At 44.4% G+C, this 20,477-nt stretch overlaps 5 protein-coding genes across 7 annotated transcripts in view; 3 read left to right on the top strand and 2 right to left on the bottom strand.

Moving 5' to 3' along the window:
* Positions 1 to 14,307, bottom strand: part of LOC126560468 (60S ribosomal protein L10-like) — a 277,878-nt gene extending 263,571 nt beyond the window's left edge. Inside the window, exon 1 of the mRNA XM_050216438.1 lies at positions 14,303 to 14,307. The gene's annotated coding sequence lies outside the window, so the exon portion shown is untranslated. The remainder of the gene's footprint in view (positions 1 to 14,302) is intronic.
* Positions 1 to 20,477, top strand: part of LOC126561545 (probable 60S ribosomal protein L37-A) — a 450,882-nt gene that overhangs the window by 260,274 nt on the left and 170,131 nt on the right. Inside the window, exon 4 of one of the 2 annotated variants that reach the window (XM_050217779.1) lies at positions 9,225 to 9,234. The exons of the other annotated variant lie outside the window; for it this stretch is intronic. Within the exon in view, the coding sequence (XP_050073736.1) occupies positions 9,225 to 9,228 (4 nt within the window). The 3' untranslated portion in view covers positions 9,229 to 9,234. Of the gene's footprint in view, positions 1 to 9,224; positions 9,235 to 20,477 lie in introns of those variants that run through there. 2 annotated transcript variants of the gene reach the window in all.
* The window catches only part of LOC126558141 (aminoacylase-1A-like), a 220,867-nt gene that overhangs the window by 140,191 nt on the left and 60,199 nt on the right, over positions 1 to 20,477 (top strand). The window lies entirely within an intron of this gene.
* The window catches only part of LOC126561695 (cecropin-B), a 328,190-nt gene that overhangs the window by 27,477 nt on the left and 280,236 nt on the right, over positions 1 to 20,477 (top strand). The gene's annotated exons all lie outside the window — the stretch shown is intronic.
* LOC126555952 (protein FAM107B) lies at positions 6,364 to 8,009 on the bottom strand. Its single transcript, XM_050215090.1, has 3 exons — positions 7,928 to 8,009; positions 6,712 to 6,985; positions 6,364 to 6,641 (listed from the first exon to the last, which is right to left on the bottom strand). Exons 1-3 carry the CDS (start codon positions 8,007 to 8,009, stop codon positions 6,371 to 6,373), a joined length of 627 nt encoding a protein of 208 aa, XP_050071047.1. The 3' UTR covers positions 6,364 to 6,370.

Raw genomic sequence — 20,477 nt, forward strand, 5'->3', positions numbered from 1 at the left:
TCCGCGCCTCGCCAAAGGGCAAAAGCATGTACACAATGGTGAAAAGTCACAATAAGCTACTAATCCAATTTGCCAGTTTGACTTTATCCGTCCTCCTGTAAGAATTATTTTCCCTGGACGTCGGCAAGGTTCTCGGGAAGTTTTATGCACCCCCTTTTTCTTCCTACCATTTCATTCCAGCATGAGGAAGAATTTAAACAAAACAAAAATGACAATTTTTCCGTAGCACATGATTGCAAACGACAGCTTTCAAGTGTTCCCGAACCCTTCCTGACATTATTAATTTCACGCAAATTTATCATTTATCAAAATCAGGAACCATTTCCAAAGCAAGTATCATGTCGGTGTGGGTGAGCTAACAGCAAACAAATATTTTTTAAAATATCGTTAAATACACGAAATAAACGTATTTTTATTATGCATTCGTGAGAGCGCCACCTGTTGGGCGCTAGCTAAACCATGTGTCGTTTCGAGCTGTTTTTCTCACCGTCTCCCGATTTCGAGCACATGTTCTTCTCACTCATGCAGATCGGTTTCTCACTATCGGAACACGCTCGCGTGGGAAACACAAATTGTCAAATAAATTAATGAAAAAATGTTACAAAAAAATAAAGCAAAAAGTGAACATTATATGAAGAAAACGGATAGTTTTGTTTTAAGCATTCTTTTTCTTGGCCTGCTTAGCATAGAGCACGTCTAGATGACATGGCCACGTCTCCAATCAGTTTCCACTAAACTCGGTCTAGGGGCTGCAGATCTTCATCGGGTCTCTGACAGGTTTTCACTCCACTTGATCCAGCCAACGAGCTCGCCGAACGGGTCGCTGTTATCTCGCTGTTCATTCTCCTTCCCCACACACCACCAACGGTAGTCCTTGCATGTGCATTGGTGTCTCCCGTCAGTATGGTCCTGGACTCGGACCCGTAGCGGACCCCCACCGCCGTCAAATGATAATCTTATCCTCCGAATAGGGCTCCATCACTGGCCAGAGCCTCCGAAAAGCAGGTACTTTGTGTTCGTCGCATTGATCCTCAATCCAATTGTAATGGCCACGCCCCAGAGCACCCCAGATGTCCGTCCAATGATATCGAATGCCATCCGCGAAACCAAGGAATGGATGGAGATCAGTCCACGCTTTTTTTTTCAAATAGAAATCTCAAATAAAAAAACAACTCCAACAAATTAACACATTTATGATTTTTTTCCTTTTTTGTTTAAATCCTATATTTAAAACCTAATAAAATGCTTACACGTAATAAACAGTTCTACCACTTTTTGTTTCTGCTGTATTTCTCACTTACTTACAGTGTTTTATAGGGTGCGATAGTAGTCCGTCAATCCGAATCATGTTTAATCGAGCCAAAAAAAAAAAAAATGGTCCGACTTTAACACACCTCCCAGCGTTGTGTGAATTAGTAATTGTAATTAATTTCGTTACACTTTCTGTTGTTTATCTTTTTTTTTCATCAATCTTTACCACCAGCTAAGCGTGATCGATTTCACAATCTTCTTATGAGTTCGATTGGTGGAAAAAAAATCATTTACCTGATTTGAAATATATTCTTTTCCATCTATTGGTTGCCATGGGATTATAATTGCATTTTCTTTTCGTGTTTGTGATGTGATAAGGGTCGCACCATTCTTTTTCTTTTTCGCTCTCAATTTTTTGTTTCCTTGCCATGGTTTGGAGTACACACACACTGCTACACAGTTTAGCATAGGTTTCTTGATCATCTTCTTTTCAAATTCCGATCCATTCACTACACCCCTAACACCTGCTACATACGTCTCACATTCTATTCTGTTTTGTAATAATTTTGTTTTCTTCTCACAATGCAGAAAATACTATCTTTCTAGTAAAAGAACTGTATAGTAAGTTATTTGTTTTCCTGTTTGTTAAATAGAAACGTTTAAAATATCATGGATTTTGTTTTCGTAAGAGAATTTGAGTACATTGTTTTTATTGTTTTTTTTTTGTTTTACTGTCTATTTTCTCGCTAGAAACTATCCGTCGGTAACACACGCATACACACGTTTTGTTAAGGTTGTTTTGTAAGTTCAATCTTTCCCTTAAGACACTTATATGTTTCTGCACTACTGGGTACACTTGGGTACAGTGGGATTTGTTTATTAAGGTTGTGGTTTTCTAGAGTGTGTTTGTGTGTTTGTAATTTCCTCTCTTACAATTTTGTTTGATAATGTCCTCATGAAGGCATATGCCCGAATGATTTAGGATTTGTGATCCGATATGATTTTTATGTATTCATGTTGAAACCAGAGTTACCACCGCATGCGAAAAACAATTTTATTTTTTTTAATCAATCTTGCTAATTTAAAAAAAACCAATTTTAAAAGTACAGACACACAACAACTAAATTTTACACAAAACAACCAATATTCCATTTGTTTTGTTTGTTTCATTGATTGCGAAAAACAAAAATCACTCCAGCATAATCACATTGACATCCTTTCGGACAGCCTTTTTATAAAACACCACATAAAAAGGAGCCATTTTGCTCCCTCTTGCTTTGCGGTGTGGGTGGGTGTTTCTGTGTGTGTGTATATTATAATGAGCTTCACTATTCTAAAACTAAAACCCCTCACTCACTGTTCGATTGCCTACGGTGGTAAGATGTGTTTTGTGTGGTGGTGTGTATGTATTTTCTTGATTGTATTTCGTTCACGGTAAAAGGGTATAAAATGCTTGCACGCGTTTGTTTTTCCCTTTCACCATCCGCATCTAAAGTTTCCAAGATATTACTACGCTAAGGCCCAATGTTTGTTTTGTGTGTTTTGTTTTGTTTAAACAAAAAAATGGTAGATAAAGCCCATCATTGTAATACATTGCTTTTTCCCTGCTTGCTTTACTGCTGCTCCCAATCCGTGTTTCCATCATCCACAAACGGTGGATAAGAAAAATGGCTCGCACGGACCCAGTTTTGGGCTTCCGTCTTGATGGTGGATACACATCAAATATGTTAACTTCACTTTCCACTTAATCGTGTGCTGTTGTGAGCTCATCGGTTACAAGAACGGCTACTTCTATCACAAATGGAGAAATTCTATCGAGAATATGATTGGGGGCGCGCTTCATTGCTTATGGTTTGGTGGTTTTCTCACGATTGAGTATAACGAGCACGTGATCCCTTAAAACTACTGCCATTACACTTTTGCAATTTACACAAATCAGCAGTTTTTTCTTCTTTTTTGTTGTTGTTTTTTCGTGTTGGATAACGATTTCGCTACTAAGATGGATGCGTTCACTCTACCCCGGTGCATAAACGCAACGAAGGCGTTTGTTTTGGTGAGCAAATGATGATGTTTCGAGTGTGTGTGGGTGTGTGGGTGTGTGGGGTGGTAAATTCATCATTCTCTTATGGTTGTTACCGCTAAACTTTGCCTCTAAATCAGGAGTTTCTGACGGTGCGCATCAATTTTTGTCCATACGGCATACATTTTAGACTTGAAGGCATCCATTTGTGTCTCTTAACCAACTATTTTTGACTCTGAAGAAAAACAGGACAAATTGTCGTTTTTAAGGGATTTGATTACTGCCATGAGAATCACTATTCTTAAACCATGCCGAATAACAAATTCACTACCCGTACCCCGCCTCAGGATGCCGATCAAGCCGGCCCGTCTGGTTTGGTGAAAGCCGAACCTAAGATCCACCGGGACAATCGACGAAAGGAGAACTTCAGAAAAAAGAAATCTGAGGAGACCTCAGCGCTAGAGAAGAAAGCGATTTACGAACATCTCTACTTTGGCTTCAATAACATTACTGACGCTTTATCATCTCAGTGGCTTATTATATCAGTAGCTGTTGTTATTATATCAGTAGCTGTGTCGCCCAGGACGATCATCCTTCCAATCACCACCCGTGAAATAGGGTTTATCGTGCGAGCAATATGTTCACGACAAGCTCGTCTAAACATCCGACAACTCGAGTCGATCCACCTAGCCGCGGCGTTATACCGTGTATCACTGCTAGCTGTAGAAACTAAAATTGCCACTCGCAAAAGAGCAAGGTCCAAAAAAACAGGACAAATAAAGTAGATTATTGGAATGATTGCAGAAAATTGAAGAACCATAAAGTTATTACGTACAGTCAGTATCCGACTTACGCGGTACTCGAGTTACGCGGGCTCTGATGTTTGAAATCAGAGGGAACCGCACTCGTAAAGGAGAACAGTGTAATAAAATATTTATGAAACTTTAGCAAATTCCACTTTTTTATAAATATAATCTTTTTTTTATTTATAAAATGTAGTGAAATTTGAAGGATTTTGACTGTAATTTAGTTTTCAAATTAGGTGAATCAAACTTAAAAGATGTTTGGTTTGATGTTATACTATTCGTAGTATTCATATTTTACTTAAAAAGAAATTTGATTTCCATGTGTTAATGAGTAATGGCTAACAGCCAAAAACTGTCGCCTGAGAGTCAAAAAGTGATGCACTCGGTCAAAACTACTTGCGGTTAGAGTCACAAATTCACGCCTTCAATACAAAAGAATCCTTAGGACTTAGGACCAAAATTTAACGGCAACGACTGTATCATTTTGATGCTCCAACAAATAGCCTATCCCGTTACGGATTTTCTTCCCAAAACTTCCCATACTGAGCGCACACAGACACACACACATACATTCTTGAGCAATAAACTCTACAGCGCTCTACTTTGGAATTCCGATTCCGATGGCATATGGTTCTGGTGATCGTAATTGTATAGAATTCATCTCTTTATATACACAAACATACACACACACACGCACGAACAACGGTGTAACTTTGATACACAATTTGAGAAGAGAATGCTTTCATAACACTGTTATAGGATAATTATTGTGGTTATATTGGTGTGTAAAATAAAAGCCGATGCTTCCATTTTGGGATTATCCATCCGTTTGGAAAACTTTTGAGCTTGCGCCTTGCTTTCGAGTTTGATCCGCCAATCAACCTTCTTCAGTGTTTCGATATCTTCTCCTACATTTTTCCTGCTTTTTTGGTATTCATAGGCCTTTTTCCAACCCTAAATTTGCGTTTCCAATGAGGATATATGGGTTTGAGTTTTTTTTTGCGTGTTGAGCGTTGCATATTTAGGAGGCGCAGAATTTTGTATAATCCTTATTATCTGATTTAATTAGCTACGTACCTCAGACAAAACCAAAACCAATCAGCTACGATTGGATTGTATAAATAAAACTCTCTCCCTCTTTTCACTCAGTCAATCGTGCCTGATACCAGTCTCCAATAGATTATCGTGGGGTTGGATGTTAGAAATATCTTATCTGCTCTTTGTTTTTGTATTACTTTGGAAGAACTATCGGTGTATCTATTGTATTGTAATTCTCATTGCCATTGCCATAGCCCTGTTTGCTCCTTACAGTATCACTATCAGTACACATTAGCACACACTCACACACGCGTACAGAAAGACTTTTTCCACATCAGTACCAAACACGGTGCGGAGCACATTATCAAAGTTTTTTTCCCATTTTAAACAAAACAACGGTTAGCTTCATTTTTTTTCGTAAAATGTGGTACGGAAGGATAAAAGAAAACATTAAATAGAACAGGAAAAGAACAGTCATGTAAGGGGTGGGAAAGGTGTGAAGCTGTTTGACGATTTCCTTAAAAACATACACACACACACACACGCGCACACCAAAGTTGTTGCAGCCATTGCGCATTCGTTCACTAATCCTATTTAAAGCCTATGGTTTTTTGCTTGCAATCTGCATCCTCGAATTTATCATCACGCACACATACACGCATACATGCTTCGCTTATCACTGGCGGGTAAAAGTAAAAAAAAAAACAGTACAAAATACATTCACACAAAACATCCATTCGATCTACCCATTCACACATCGTTTCAGTAAAATGGCACACTTAATATTAAAAAAAAAATCTCCACGGGGCGCAATGTTGTGCTGCACGTGTCCACCCATTTGCCAAAACGGTGTTCCATTCTGCTGAAATCGTACCAAACACACACACACACACGCACGCACACACTCATACGTACACACAATACTCGCAAGTACCATCTTCGAACCTATTTTCTATGGCTGCTACTGCTGTTTCGCTGCTTTACCTTTTTTTTTGTCTATCATGCTATTCGTTTCTGTTGTAGTGTGTTGAGTAACGTTGAATAGTTTAAAAAATGAGTTCTTAACGTAAAAGCTTTAAAAAAAAACACGATGCAACTACAAGCCCCCGGGTACTGCGACACCCATCCTTCGGTCTCACGCGGGTGTAATTTTTAGACTTGTTTTAGGAAGAACAGAAAACCCCCGGAAGTGAGTACAGCATCATCAATGGAGGAGGGCGTGGCGATCCATCATCCTTTTCCGCCGCATTTCCCTTCATTTCGTATCGACCGTGGCCCGCAGTTTGGCGCGCGCATTTAAATACTCGGGATTAATCGAACCGGCGGTCGGATCGGTCGGACCCGTCCCGCTGCCACCCTTCTGCTGCTCCAACCGTTGGGCACGCTGCATGATCACGCGGCCCAGTTCGCTCGCAATCGTGTGTTCCGTCTGCTTGGCGAGATTCTGTGCCGCCAGCACCTGGCGCTCCTTTTGCTTTTCGAGCGCACGCTGCAGCTCCGACTTCTGGTTCAGTACGCTTTTGCCACTAAAAAGGAAACAAAAAAGAATTAAATAATTATATAAACACGCTCAGGTGCTGTCTCTATGGCACCTACATCTTCTGATTGAACATCATTTCGCGGTGCAGATTTTGTCGATCGATCGACTCGAGCACTGGATTGACCAGCTTCTTTGGTACGATTAGTCCCTGTGCGTCCGTCATGACGCTTTGGCTTGAGCTTATCGGGCGCATCATTCCCGCACCGGGTGATCCAGGCCTGTTCGCTGCGTTGATTAGTTCGGCCGACGATGCACGGCGTTGCTGGTGGTTTGGATTCGATTGGGTAGTGTTGCCGGCTGGGACGATCCTATCGTCTAGGTTTGTTTCATCTGGAACATGTGGGTTTTAAAGCACAAAACAGTTAGTATAGCTTGTTCCACTGAAATTCTTTACAAGACATAGAGATATAGCCGACATTTTGGGGCATCTAATGAGCAAATAGTAGCTTTCTAGATTAGACAAACCTCAACCGCTACAGAACAGTATTGGAGTACGAACTATTATAGCGCTTTTTTTTGTGGGGAGAACGGGCGGGACATCCACGCATTACGTCATTAGTCGAACCTTGCTCGAAAATTCGCATTTTCTCACGGATCGTTTTGGTTGGTATAAAATGCGGACGATACATCTCAATAATGGTTGGTTCTCCGTCCGTCGCTGCAGTTTTTGTTGGGCAGAGTAAAAACATGAAGATTAACTTTGAAATGAGTTTTGCAGGTTCTGGATGAGACTTGAGGGAAATTCGCTTTGGTTACGATATGGTATGTCCAACGTTATGGGCATCTACCATCCGACCGCCCATAGTCTTTCTTACCTCAGAATCTAATACGCTAGAACAGCAGTGGATACATCTGTTACGCTAAACAAAGAGCTTTGACAGTGTTTACGCATCCGAGATAGTAGAGTTACAATCTAAAACCGATAAGTTTGCCGTTTAAAAGCGTCTCATCAATCAACTAGGGACAGCAACCTTAGCAAAACATTAGATAGGAAGACATCTTATCTTTGTAAAGAGAGCATCAAGCACCTGATCAAATGAGAAGTATCTTCATTGGAGATGCGTAGTGTGATGAATTTTGCGGAACAACTGTGGCTGCTGGTGACGTGCAAAAGAAGAGTCTTCTAGAGCACACTTAACAGGCTTATATGATAATGCGACGTTAAACGTATGCGTTTGAATTGCGTGTTATTGCATGCGTTAATAAATTCTTCCTATCTACTATACAATCTACATGACAGGCTAACCTACTTAGGACCTGGTTGTCCCTCACCTTGCATATCTTCAATCTGGCTCAAAATCAAGTATTTATCAGGAATATAGGTAAGACGTGCGATTAGGAGATCACGCATCATCTCTTTCAATTATTTTGACTTGCCCGAGTTATCGTCGCTAGACTTGTTATGTTCGCCACAAGTATGAATACAGCCCTCCGGGCCCAAACGGCAAACTAAGTCAACCGGTGCGGCGCATTTGCTCTCGGCTACCGGTTTCACTTCCGAGCAGAGACCTCGTTAAACCTTCCGCCAGTATGGCGATGCGGTGTGGCCGAACTGTTACATAATCTGATCAATTTCCATCCTGTGTGCCACCGTTCCCAACTTCCCCTAATCTCGGTGTCACGCATATTTTGCACCACAACACACATGTGCGGTTTTTTCTTTCCTCTATTTGCTCTGTCACCGTCCCACCTGATGCTGTAACTGCATGGCGCTATGGCGAATGGCGACTTCCAATGCAAGCAACAGCAAACAGCATGCAACGGTGTCTGTCGCACTGATGTCTGCAATCTCTTGCCGGTGGGAGATGGGATGAGCAAGTAGCCCGTTCTAGATCTAACACTCCTCTACCGGCGACACCATATGCTAGCATCCCATACACGCTCAGCCTTTACCCGTGCAGCGAGACTTTGCTCACCTCATCGCATCTCCAACCAGACGCTTATCAATCCTGGTTCTGTTTTGGTCACACTACGCTTGCCGATTACTTGCAAATGGCACGTACATGGCCTGGCGTGTACGTGGACAAGTGTTACAAACGTTTCGCGCCTGTCAGAACAAGATTGCACAACCCCTTTTTGCCAGCAGTGAGAGAAAAAATCATTTTTTCTTGCTGTTGTCTTCCCTCACAATCGGGAAAGAAAACCCACATCGAGTCGATCGTGCACTCGTGTGCAAACCTGGAGAAGATAGTAATTAGCATGCTACACCACATTCACCCAAAAAAAAAAAGCAATTCCAGGCGTCCTGTGCACAGAATTGATAAGTTGCATAATTTGTGAATAGTTAATCAACACCGTCACGCCAAACACCTTCGAAACAGAATGGAATCGAAGTTAGCTAGCCGGGTCGGGGCATTACAAAACGGTACTGATAAAAATCCCACGTAAAAGTGGTTTAACATGCATGCATCGGCACGGTTTATTAAATAAGTGCACAAATCTGGCATGGAATTTGCATACGCGTGTACGTCCAATCGCAGAGGCATCAAATCAGGTTATTTGGTATTAAAATTGTGTGCTGCCTTCTTTGGAAGAGTAGATCAGTGGGACTACAGAAGGGGCAATAAGTATAATAATTTGTTTTTATTAATATAACTAAAGCTCTATAGATTTAGGGATCGAGACACTCGTTAATCGTTTTTTCACTGTTACATATCATGTTCTGAGCAACAGAAATTTTTCTAGACCAAAATTTCCCTATTCCTCGCTTTATGACCTACTAGGTCATGCGGGCCATCACAAGGCTTACTAGACTTGTTGATATCAAGCTATTGGACAATCAAGTCCTCACTACTCCGAAGTAAACTTCAGAGTAGCCTCCAATAATAACTGCAGAATGCACTGTTATTATTTTCGTCTCGGAGAAAGGAAACGAGCTAGACGACCGTTTCTATGCAGCCGTGCCGCGGTTTGCTGATGCTGCAGATGAAAGACTGCGAGCGAAAACCATCAGATCCGGGATGGGATTCGGTGATGTTATTGCAGGCGTGTGCGAGTGCTCAATGGTAGACGATCGCGGGTTTGGGGAGGGGGGGGGGGGGGGGTTAACCACAATGCTAAATAGAATGAACTCCAAAAGCAAGAACGAGTTGTACACGTAGAATTGAAGTTGGCGGTTGGGGGGATCTATCCAGATACAACGGGTCTGTTGTGTGTTGTGGAGAAATTGGTTTGTTGTGTGGTAGAGAGTCTACATCAATAATAAATAATAATACATCAGCAAGTCTAGTAAGCCATTCGATGGCCAGTATAGTAAGCCAAGAAGACGAAGAGATGTTAGATTGCTTTCATCTTAGAGATCTTACATCTTCAGACCGGATCTAGATTCTACAATATCGATACTCACGAAAATAGCTATGACGCCAGATCAGGATTGAAGAAGCATGGATGTCAATTGAACCTAATACAAACCTTACCAGAATCTAGAATTCTAATAAAATATGTGTAGCAATTCTAGGAGGCTTAGTCACCGATTTGTCATTCTGGATCTATCGATCCACCATCGGTCCAGCAATTAAAACCAAATCATATGTGTACCGCAAATCGCCCAGCCTCCCAATCGCCCAATCGTCAGCCCAATCGGCCTCCTATAATAATCTCCTAAAATATAAGTCTCATAGTTTCGATTTCGGATTTGATTCCAAAGCAAAATCAGCAGTTGACTCCGGAGTAATATGGATCTGGAGCCTGCAATTGATTCTACAGTGCACTCCGGAGTTGTACCCGGAGCCTATATCGGAGATTACTCCTGACTATTCCGGAGTAATTACTTCCAATTACTGTGGAGTAAACTCTTGCGTAATTACTCCGGATTAATCCGATTCCGAGAAAAATGAGGATTTGCCCATCACCAAATGCTTCCAAACAGTTCCAACAGTTGTCACAAGCTTATCGTGACCAAACGCATTCAAATCGTCTGTGTTTCACCTTTGAGGACGTTATAAAATATGAGGTAGTTATAGTTCAAGAAAATGCACAAATATCCGTACAGCTAGACAAAAATATATCGTTTTTGAAGCAAGAAACATTCTCCTAACGGTGTCTTGTAATCACTACTAGCAGGAAATATATAAATCATCGATGAAGAAGTCTCTAATCGGTCTTCCAAGTGTCTTATATTGCTTTTTAGCTAACTGGGCGTGCAAATAACTCATTATTTTACCACATGTGGTTGTTTTCCTTTTTTTATCGGGATTTTCCATTTAAATATTTAAAAAATGGCTCTTCACAATGCAGGTTTTCCTACTTGAAAGCTGCGTAGACGTAGAAATTGTTTTTTTCTACGTCGAAAATTTCCTAAGTTACTGCGAGTGATGTGTATACAGTAATTTAAATCAAACATACGTTTTTTTTTTAATTTTAACAAGCAAATTTATTAGGTTTTAAAATCCTTAAATGCCAGCATTAAACAGCAGCGAACAATAATTAAGCTTTAAATAATTAAATAACCTTGGAAAAGTAATTAAAACCATCCCAACAGTTTTGTTTTTATTGCCAGCACTGTATAACTGTACGTAATAAAGCCGAATTACCTGTTTGATTAGTGGTTGCACACCTGCAAACAGCTAAATAATACGAGATTCGACGCGAGCGCGATGTTGGCGAAGTGTGCGTACGTCGCCCGACAATGTACGACAAATGATATGCACCAGCAGCTCTGTTAGATCGTGGCCCAGCAGAACCAGTGTCACGTCGTGCCTCGGTACAATTGTACAGCGCTACGCGTGACCTTGGTGTTCTAGCTGTCAGTTACACTGTCTGCCCCTTTTTCGGATGGGGGGGATATTACCCTATCTCCACCTTACTTCCCACAATTGTAAAGACTTTAACAACTAAACACACCATTTCTCCGCAGCACAGAAAGGGCTTGAGAAGCACACTGTTCTACACTTTCACCATTTGTCTAGGCACGGTTTGACATTGGAAGCCATACGCCTGGATACAAACAAACCGCGCACGAATGGTGAGAAATGCGTGGGCGACAACACACCTGTGCACGTGATGTTGTAAAGCTGCTTAAGCGACTGCTGCAAGCGGGCCTCGTCAAAAACTGTGCCAAAATGGTGTTTGCTTCCGCCGCAACAGGGTCCGCAATTGTTCCCGATGGGGAGCGCTGGAGGGTAACCTCAAACCCATCAGTGCCCTTTGCTGATGTTCCCACCCGGAAGCGGATGGCCCACTTGCATAAAATTTGAACAGAATCAGTGACAGGGAAAGAAAGCAAGCAAGCAGTCCACTCACACCGTGCCACACGATATGTGCGTGCGCTCACTGTGGACACTGTTTTGTTTCAATTTGGCTCATTAAAGCGTCCTAATCGCCCCCGGGTGGGAAGCAACGGAAAATCTGTGACCGATTTAGATGCGGCATTTGAATGAAGTGTTCCCGCTGTCGGGAAACGGCAGATTGGTGGACATCAATCAAAATCAAAACGTTCCCCGTTGGGGTGTCCGCGGCCGAAGCGCGTGTATCTCACTTACCTTACCCGTGCCGCTACAGATGCGCAGAGCAGCTTGGAGATCTGGAACCTGGGATCCGATTCCGGGCGACAAGCGGGTGTGTGTGATGTTGGGTAGCTCTGATTCCGGTGCTTTCACTTCTAGGCGAGGCGCCCTCTCTGCGAACAAGCGTACAAGAATTCGAAAATTGAAATAGATTGATGAGCCTCGTAACTGGTGGCAAGCGATTAAATGGCCCCAATTTCCCGCGAAACCAGTTCTCTGGCGATTAGAATTCGACAGCCCGGAATGACATCAGTTGTGTGGTGTTCCCGCGCCGAGAACATGTGTTTCCATTTTACGACACTAAACGATCGTCCGTTTGACGGATTACGGAGACCATCTAATTTGCCCGTTTTGCCCCGTTCGGCAGTTCCCCGGATCGCCGAGCGTAAGTACCTTCCCGTGCTGTTTCCAGCATTGCCTTTTTTGAAATTGTAAACAACGCAACGAAATGCAGTAAACAGATCTTCAAATTCTTTACCAGCTTTAGAGAACCGACCCCGGACGGAACGGAAAGTTTGCTTCAATCACCCTTTCGAACACCACACAATCGGACTTGTCTATCCGATGATTCTCAAACCCAACTCCAGATGTGTAGCGTGCTGGTGTTTACTGCGGCTGAGGACTGTAAGACCGTGATGTCGTCCATGGGAGGACGGCCGCAGTCAGCTAGGGGTGCAGTGAGGTCAGGGGCAAAGCCGTTCTGTTTTAGCCGTTATTTCTATCCAGCAGGCTGCGCGCTGCTTCCAGTTGGCGGGTGCAGTGTACCCACAGCTGCATCGCACCAGATCCCACACGATGCATTTCAAAGAAACAGGTTATTATTATCGTCTCGGAGAAAGGAAACGAGCTAGACGACCGTTTCTATGCAGCCGTGCCGCGGTTTGCTGATGCTGCAGATGAAAGACTGCGAGCGAAAACCATCAGATCCGGGATGGGATTCGGTGATGTTATTGCAGGCGTGTGCGAGTGCTCAATGGTAGACGAACGGAGGTTTGGGGGGGGGGGGGGGGGGGGGGTAACCACAATGCTAAATAGAATGAACTCCAAAAGCAAGAACGAGTTGTACACGTAGAACCAAGGAGACGCTTAGCAGCAGACAAACGAACTCTTTGTTCTAGCCTTAATCCGGTCAGATGCAGGCGAATGCCTAGACCACGAATTTACGATTGTACAAGGAGTTTGGACAGCAATTGAAGTTGGCGGTTGGGGGGATCTATACAGATACAACGGGTCTGTTGTGTGTTGTGGAGAAATTGGTTTGTTGTGCGGTAGAGAGTCTACATCCATAATAAATAATAATACATCAGCAAGTCTAGTAAGCCATTCGATGGCCAGTATAGTAAGCCAAGAAAACGAAGATATGTTAGATTGCTTTCATCTTAGAGATCTTACATCTTCAGACCGGATCTAGATTCTACAATATCGATACTCAAGAATATACAGTACTGCACAAAATAAATCCTACGCGCAAAGTAAAAATGCTCTTTGAGGAGTATTTACTTTATTTTTCAGATAAAAATCATTCGGAAGAACTATAGTATTTTCAAAAAAATTTTAAGTATTGCAAAGAAAAATATTTACATTAGCTTAACAGGATTTTCACCGGTTTTATTGACACATTCAGCGCGATATAGAATTGTTCGAGCATACTATTGACTCGTTCGGTGCGCTATTGACGTCTTCAGATGATTGTATTGATTTAATCGGCAGTGCGGATGTCCGTAGACTTTTGGAAAAGCGTTTTGTGGAGCGATGAGAGCAAGTTTGAGCTGTTTGGACAAAAACGTCGGTCCAGGATATGGCGCCGATCCCGTGACGCACGTAAGGAATTATACATTCAGAAGCCGGTAAAGCATGGAGAGGGGGACCATTATGGTTTGGGGATCGTTTACGTGCTCTGGAGTCGGAAGTTTGATGAATATCAAAAAGCATCGTTTGGTGAATATCAAAAAGCAAATCAAAAAAGCATATATTTAGAAAGTCATGCATAATTCTAATAACTTCACTTCTACAACATTACTGCCTGATAATAGGGCAACAACTTTTCTCAAAATAGCATTGTTGTAACTATTACAATGAAGGAAATATTGAGCTTGTAGAAAAAATAGTTATAGCCTATGAATTATTTTGTCCCGTACTGTAGCTATTGCGCCAGATCAGGATTGAAGAAGCATGGATATCAACTGAACCTAACTCAAACCTTATCAGAATTTTGAATTCTAATAAAACATGTGTAACTTTAAGCATTTTTGGAGGCTTTTCAAGATGGAACCGGAGAGGCTTACCGTCGAAATGCACAAGCTGATCACGAGAATATGGGCGTCATTCACCCAGTCTACAAAAAGGGCGACAGACTAGAATGCTCGAACTATCGTGCCATTTCAGTCCTTAATGCCGTCTATAAGACCCTGTCCCAGATCTTGTTCTGCAGGCTTGCCCCCCTTGCTACAGATTTCTCCGGCAGCTACCAAGCGGAGTTTGTTGGAGGCAAATCCACCACCGACCGAGGATCTTCACTCTTCGGCAGATCCTCCAGAAGTGCCGAGAGTGCCAGAACACTACCCACAACCAAGATACCATAGATCGAAATAAGCTATGGAGAGTATCGAACATGCTGTCGGAATCGTTCGAATATCTCCGGAGTTTGAGGCAAAGGGACGGACTCTTCGCGGCTCGGCTTCGCGGATGATATTGACATCGTTTGCAAGACGACAGCGAAGGTGTTCGAGACGTACACCCGACTAAAACGTGAAGCAGCAAGAGTTGGATTGATGATCATTGCGACGAAGACGAAATACCTGCTTGTCGGAGGCTCAGAACGTGATAGTGCCCGAGTGGGAAGCAGCGTGTTAGTCGACGGCGACCACCTCGAGGTAGTAGAGGAGTTCTGATATTTTGAGACTGTCGTAACTTCCGATAACGATGTCAGCAGCGAAATCCGGAGACGCATTGTCCAGGGGGAATCGTGTCTACTACGGCCTTCACCGTCTGCTGATATCCAGAAGATCTCAGATCTTGGATCCGAGCATGGAGTGTGTCGGACATCCCGACGGTAGCGAAGACCGGCAGGATACGATTGCTGGGGCATGTTATGCGGATGCTGGACTCTTGCCCCGCTAGGAAGATATTCGTCAGCGGTCCCCAATTCGGCACGAAGCGTCGGGGAGCACAGCGAATTCGTTGGATGGATCAGGTGAAGTGTGACCTGTTGGAGATCGGGTGCCTACATGGATGGGAAGCTGCAGCCAGGGATCGAGTTTCCTGGAGATCTATTGTTGATCGGGTCATGTCACGACGACGTGCTCTTTAAAAGACCAGGCCAACATGACTGACTGACATGACTGAGTCACCGATTTGGCATTCTGGATCTATCGATCCACCATCGGTCCAGCTATTCAAACTAAAACATATCTCTAACGCAAATCGCCACAGCCTCCATACTGCCCCAATCATCTACCCAGCTTCCGACCAATGCGCACATGTAACACACGGGCGCAGTTGAGCGTATTACCCAACCACAATATGATAGAAATATTCCGCATCGAACCAATTAGATACGATATCGATAGGTGCGCTCGGCGCCGGTTACCATCGGCCGCAGTTTTGCATACTCACTGCACGATGCTGGGTGGAGGTGCTCCCAGCCCAGCGCACCCTTGCCGAAGACCTGGCCGGCGGGACCATCGTTTCGTGCGGGGTGCGTTTTCTTTTCGCACCTGGATTGTGGAAATCAAGGAAGTGAGTGCACACCCTGAGTCTTCCCCGTGCTGCACGCCTTCTCGCTGGTTTTGCGTTGGAGATTTTGGAGTAACAGACAACCAGGCAGCCTTCACGCTTTGCTCACCCAAAACAATCGCCCACTTCGTTTCGGCGCTTATGTCCGCAACGCTGGCAAAAGCAACAACAGAAATTCGTCTACAGACTAACGGACCACGAGTGGTGCCCTCCCCTCACCTCACAGGGTAGGGTAGTGAAGGTGGTATCGTCTGTTTCCGAAAAAGGGTAAAACCAGAAAAATCTACCACAAAACCTGTGCGGTTTTCTTTTTTTTGGGATTGAATGAGAAGGGCGAGCAAAATAACATACTAAACGTACAGAGCCAGCAGCCAGAGCAGATGAGACCTGGTAACACATCGCGAATCAAGCTTGAGAAAAAAAAATAAAAGGAAAGAAAAGCTACATTACATACAGCACCAAACAGCGCCAGAGTTTTCGTAACGATTTTAGGAAGGGGTGGGTGGGTGGGGGGGGGGGGTGGGCGCTTCCTATTCAAGTGTAGGAAAACATCACGGTGCAGCCGTACGGACGGGGAAATATTTTAATAAAAACAAATCCAACCGCGAACGAACCGCGCCGCATGGAAATTAATAGCTGGTGGTCAGCTGGTGATCAGCGCACAGCGTACAGAATTCAAGAGGCAAACCAGAATGGGGTGCTCAGGGCAGGTATGGCAAACCACAATAGAAAGCGACGCACAACAGGCAGAGCCGTCCCGACGGGTATGTTATCATTGGTTTGGAGTGCTGAATAAAGCATCCCAGCATTACACCGTTCCGCCTGTGTCAGATGGTTTGCGTTCCGGTACTTCGGGTGGATGTACTTGGCTAAAGATTCTCCAACAACTTAAAGTTTGGCAGCAAACCTTTTATGCCGCACATCTCCTCGTACAGAGTGCAGCGTGCCGAAGAACGAAACAGCACCGGACGTGCTGGAATGTGGCGACCCCCGTCCACATCTAGGCCGCGACAGGTCGTCGAAAGTCTGGCGGATGACCTAGAGACCGAAACCAGCTGGGCTGGCTCGGTAGAATGGGATGTGTTTGCCAATCCGTCGCGGCTCTGGTCCCCTTCGCACTCGTGTGAGAAAGTGCTGCCAGAGACAATGTACAACCCCCTCCCTTCATAGGAATGTTGAATAGGGGCGAACAGTTCTCACGAACTAGGCCACTCGTTTATACACGCCTGACAGCTCCTGACGACGTAAGGGGCTGTAGGTTGACAGCTGGATCACACACACTCCTCACCAACAAACCAATGATAAGCCTTTCAATCTGTACAGATCAGATTAGCCGAGTACGTCCACCAACGACAGAGAGACATTTAAAAGTTAGCACGAACACTTCGGAGGTTAATAATGTCCATGTCCATCGTTGTGCTAACCTTTGCACAGGTTTTTTTTCGTGTCGGCGGATCATCACCGGTTGAAAGCTAGAAGCAACCAAAAACGGCGAATTTGGAAACTCGCGCAGGATATTGCTTCGGATGACCAACTTGGCAGGCCTGCCAATGGAATTGCTGTCGCTGTCAGAAAAGCGAATCGGCCTCCAAATAATTCCTAATTCCGAGGTGTTTCGACACCTCGTACCACTCGGACGGTGTAGGGGATCTGGAGATCGCGGAGGTGGCCTTCGCATTGGTGGAAGGGTTTGGACCACTCTTACTCTTGCGGTGGCAAGGAATTAATGAAGAGTGTGAGCAGCAGTCCGCAACCGCCAAAAAGACATTGCCAAAATGGTGTACGAAATTGGTCAGTGGTTGGCCGCCCAGCTGCTGGTTGAGGAAAAATGGAACAGAGAGCAGAAACCGTGGAAAAGGCCGCATGAAAATAGCCAACGATCGTGAAACAAACGATTGGTCTAATTTGGTACCAGGGGCACCCCTGACGGCGGAGCTTTTAGAGCTGGGAGTTTAGTCGTTTTTTTTTTTTCAAGGCCCCTTATTCGGCGATCGTTGGAGATGGTTGGACCTTTCCATAAACGGAGCGGTGTACACTTTCTCTTCCGATCAAATCGATCGGAAGTGTTAAAAATTGTGTGTGCGGCTTTCTTGTTGCATTTTCCAGCGCGTAAAACCCCCTCTCAGCAATGCATTAACCATGAGAACTGTGCCCCAAACAGCGGTACTACGCAGTGCAGACTCGCCCTCACCCAGCAGTTGTCGCACGCGCGCTGTGTCGACACCGAAGACGAAAGGTACGATGGACGGGCCCGAAGGTCTAATCGTAGCAATTGATGCAATTAGCGGCAAAGTAGTCGAAATAACACTCTCGGCCCCACACCAACCACTAGAAGGTGACCTCCTGGCGCGGCTGTTTCGGTGTGGCGTGAAGTGCAGCAAGTGCAAACCGAGAAGGTTTTGCTACCTTTATTGTATTAAGGTGAGGTGACCATTGTGTAAGCCGGAACCATAAACAAGATTGCAGGTGAAGGTGTCCGAATGCAAAACTAGTCGATTTCTAGCACATCATCGAGCACTTCGGGTGCTGTCTGCCGGCTAATCTCCATCCATTAGCTTGAATGCGATTACTAGCCGGACGCAACAATGTCCACCGCACACATGTGACAGCGCTCAAAAACGTCTAATTGGACGTTTTAAAAATGGTAAAATATTTTTCAACAATCGGCGCCATTTTGTTGCTGCTTCGCTTATCATTCTAACTGCAAACATTGGTGTGTGTGTGTGTGTGTGTGTGTCGCTAGCAGTGTACACATGACCCATAAACGTACGTTCTGTGAAAAAGAGGATTATCGAGCTCGCTTTCGTCGCAGTTCGCAAATAGGGCGATTATACACAAACTCATCAGAGTCACGTCCGCGCCCGAAGTACCCACCATATTGGGTAACGTTGTGCACTACCCGTACACAGCAAGCCGATCGTTGTTATCGCTCATTTCACGGCATTAAGAATGATGTAGAGCAGAGCCGACTGGAGCCGAAATATTGGAGGATATTATTAGATCTGACGATGCCACCCGGCAATGGCAATGGAAAACTTCCCATCCAACGAAACCTTGGCCAATACGAAAGCTAGAAATGTGGGAGAAGCTTGAAAAAAAAACGCAACATCGATTATGAACGACGTTCGAAAAATAAATTAATAAAGCTGTTGTGGTGTTCCTGCAATGGCGCCGCCGGGTTCGGCCGGTACCGACAAAGTATGTCAACCGTGCGTTTCGTTCGGGGCGGAGGACGGCCCGGGAGAACCAATCTCCTATGGCAGCGGAATATCTCCGCTAGTGAGATTAGAAATTGCATTACAGACCAATCTCGCACAGACCGCGTTACCTTGGGGCAAACGGTGGCGAACGAAATCGAGAGTATGCTGATGGATGGAAAGTAAGAAGGGCTTTTTGGGGATTGGGAAGGTAGCGGAAGCTCGCGGGGAGGAAAAAAAAACTATGTAAGGGATCCGAAATTGGTTGGCACGTAATGTTGTGCGCGGCAAGCGGTTAGGCGAGAGGCCTGTAAGCCTAACAGCGAGAAAATTGCGGTTTGTGTGTGCATCTCTCGCTTATGTATGTGACTTTAACTTCCCTTTTACCGGGGCTTACCAAACCGCACAACAACAACGTGTACTATAAAACGGGGCTCTTAGAGGCGCGTTTCGAGACTTCCCATCCGGTTACGGTAACATACACACACAACAGCTCCACGCGCGCACGAGAAAAACTGGATTTCCTTTTCTGCTTCTCACCGAAGGGGCTTCCAATCACAACACAACAATTCCTTTTTTGCGACAACCAAGCGCTAAAATGCAAGCAGTATCATCAACACAGTTGATGATGATGTTTACTGTGTATACACTACCGCATTTTTTTAAACTTGCTATGTGTGGGATTTGGATGTTTTCCGTCTTTCTATATGACTATATGACAAAGGTTAATGTTGACAAGTGTCGTTTTGGAAGAGAGAATTCTAGATTCTGCGCTATCTCTCTCTCTCTCGAAACCTCTCGGAATTTGTCGAGATTCGATCGCCGGGCAGGTGTGTGTTGTAAAGCCGAGTGCTTGCCAGTTGCGCCACAGAGAGCTGCTATCAGTGGGAGAGCTAATTCTCGATAAAACGATTACCGACGATACGTTACCTGTGATTGCTACGTGATTACGAGTAATACGGTTACTTAAGCATATTTTGGCGACTGTTTTGGGACACAAGAAATCGCATCAAATTAAAGTAAATGTACTACGAACTGAAAATTGGCCGCTTACCACGCAGACAGCGAAATGAATGGTTCGATGAAGAGGTTCATTCCTGACGGGTCTCATGGCTTCAGCATGACCCGTCAGAACGTGGAAAACTACAAACGACTGAGGAGACAGCAGACCCTGCTCTTCCAGGACAAGAAGCGCCGCTTCGAAGAGTCAGATGAAAAGCTGCTGGAGTAGCTCTCTCAGTCGGAGGACGCACGCTCGTTTTACAGGAGGTTGAAGGAGACACGGAGTGGATTTGTTGCTAAAACCGCGATGTGCCGGGACGCAGACGGAAATCTCCTGACAGACGGAAGTTGATCGAAAGGTGGAGGTGCTACTTCGAAGGACAC

Source organism: Anopheles maculipalpis, chromosome X, assembly GCF_943734695.1.
Source record: "Anopheles maculipalpis chromosome X, idAnoMacuDA_375_x, whole genome shotgun sequence".
Taxonomy (NCBI): Eukaryota; Metazoa; Arthropoda; class Insecta; order Diptera; family Culicidae; genus Anopheles; species Anopheles maculipalpis.

Excerpts from the sequence above, each read along its gene's own strand:
- LOC126555952 (XM_050215090.1), bottom strand. The coding sequence starts at position 8,009 with ATGATGCGTGATCTCCTAATCGCACGTCTTACCTATATTCCTGATAAA. Across the intron at positions 6,986-7,927 it reads CCAGATTGAAGATATGCAAG|ATGAAACAAACCTAGACGAT; the intron begins GTGAGGGACAAC and ends CACATGTTCCAG. Across the intron at positions 6,642-6,711 it reads ATGATGTTCAATCAGAAGAT|TGGCAAAAGCGTACTGAACC; the intron begins GTAGGTGCCATA and ends TTTCCTTTTTAG.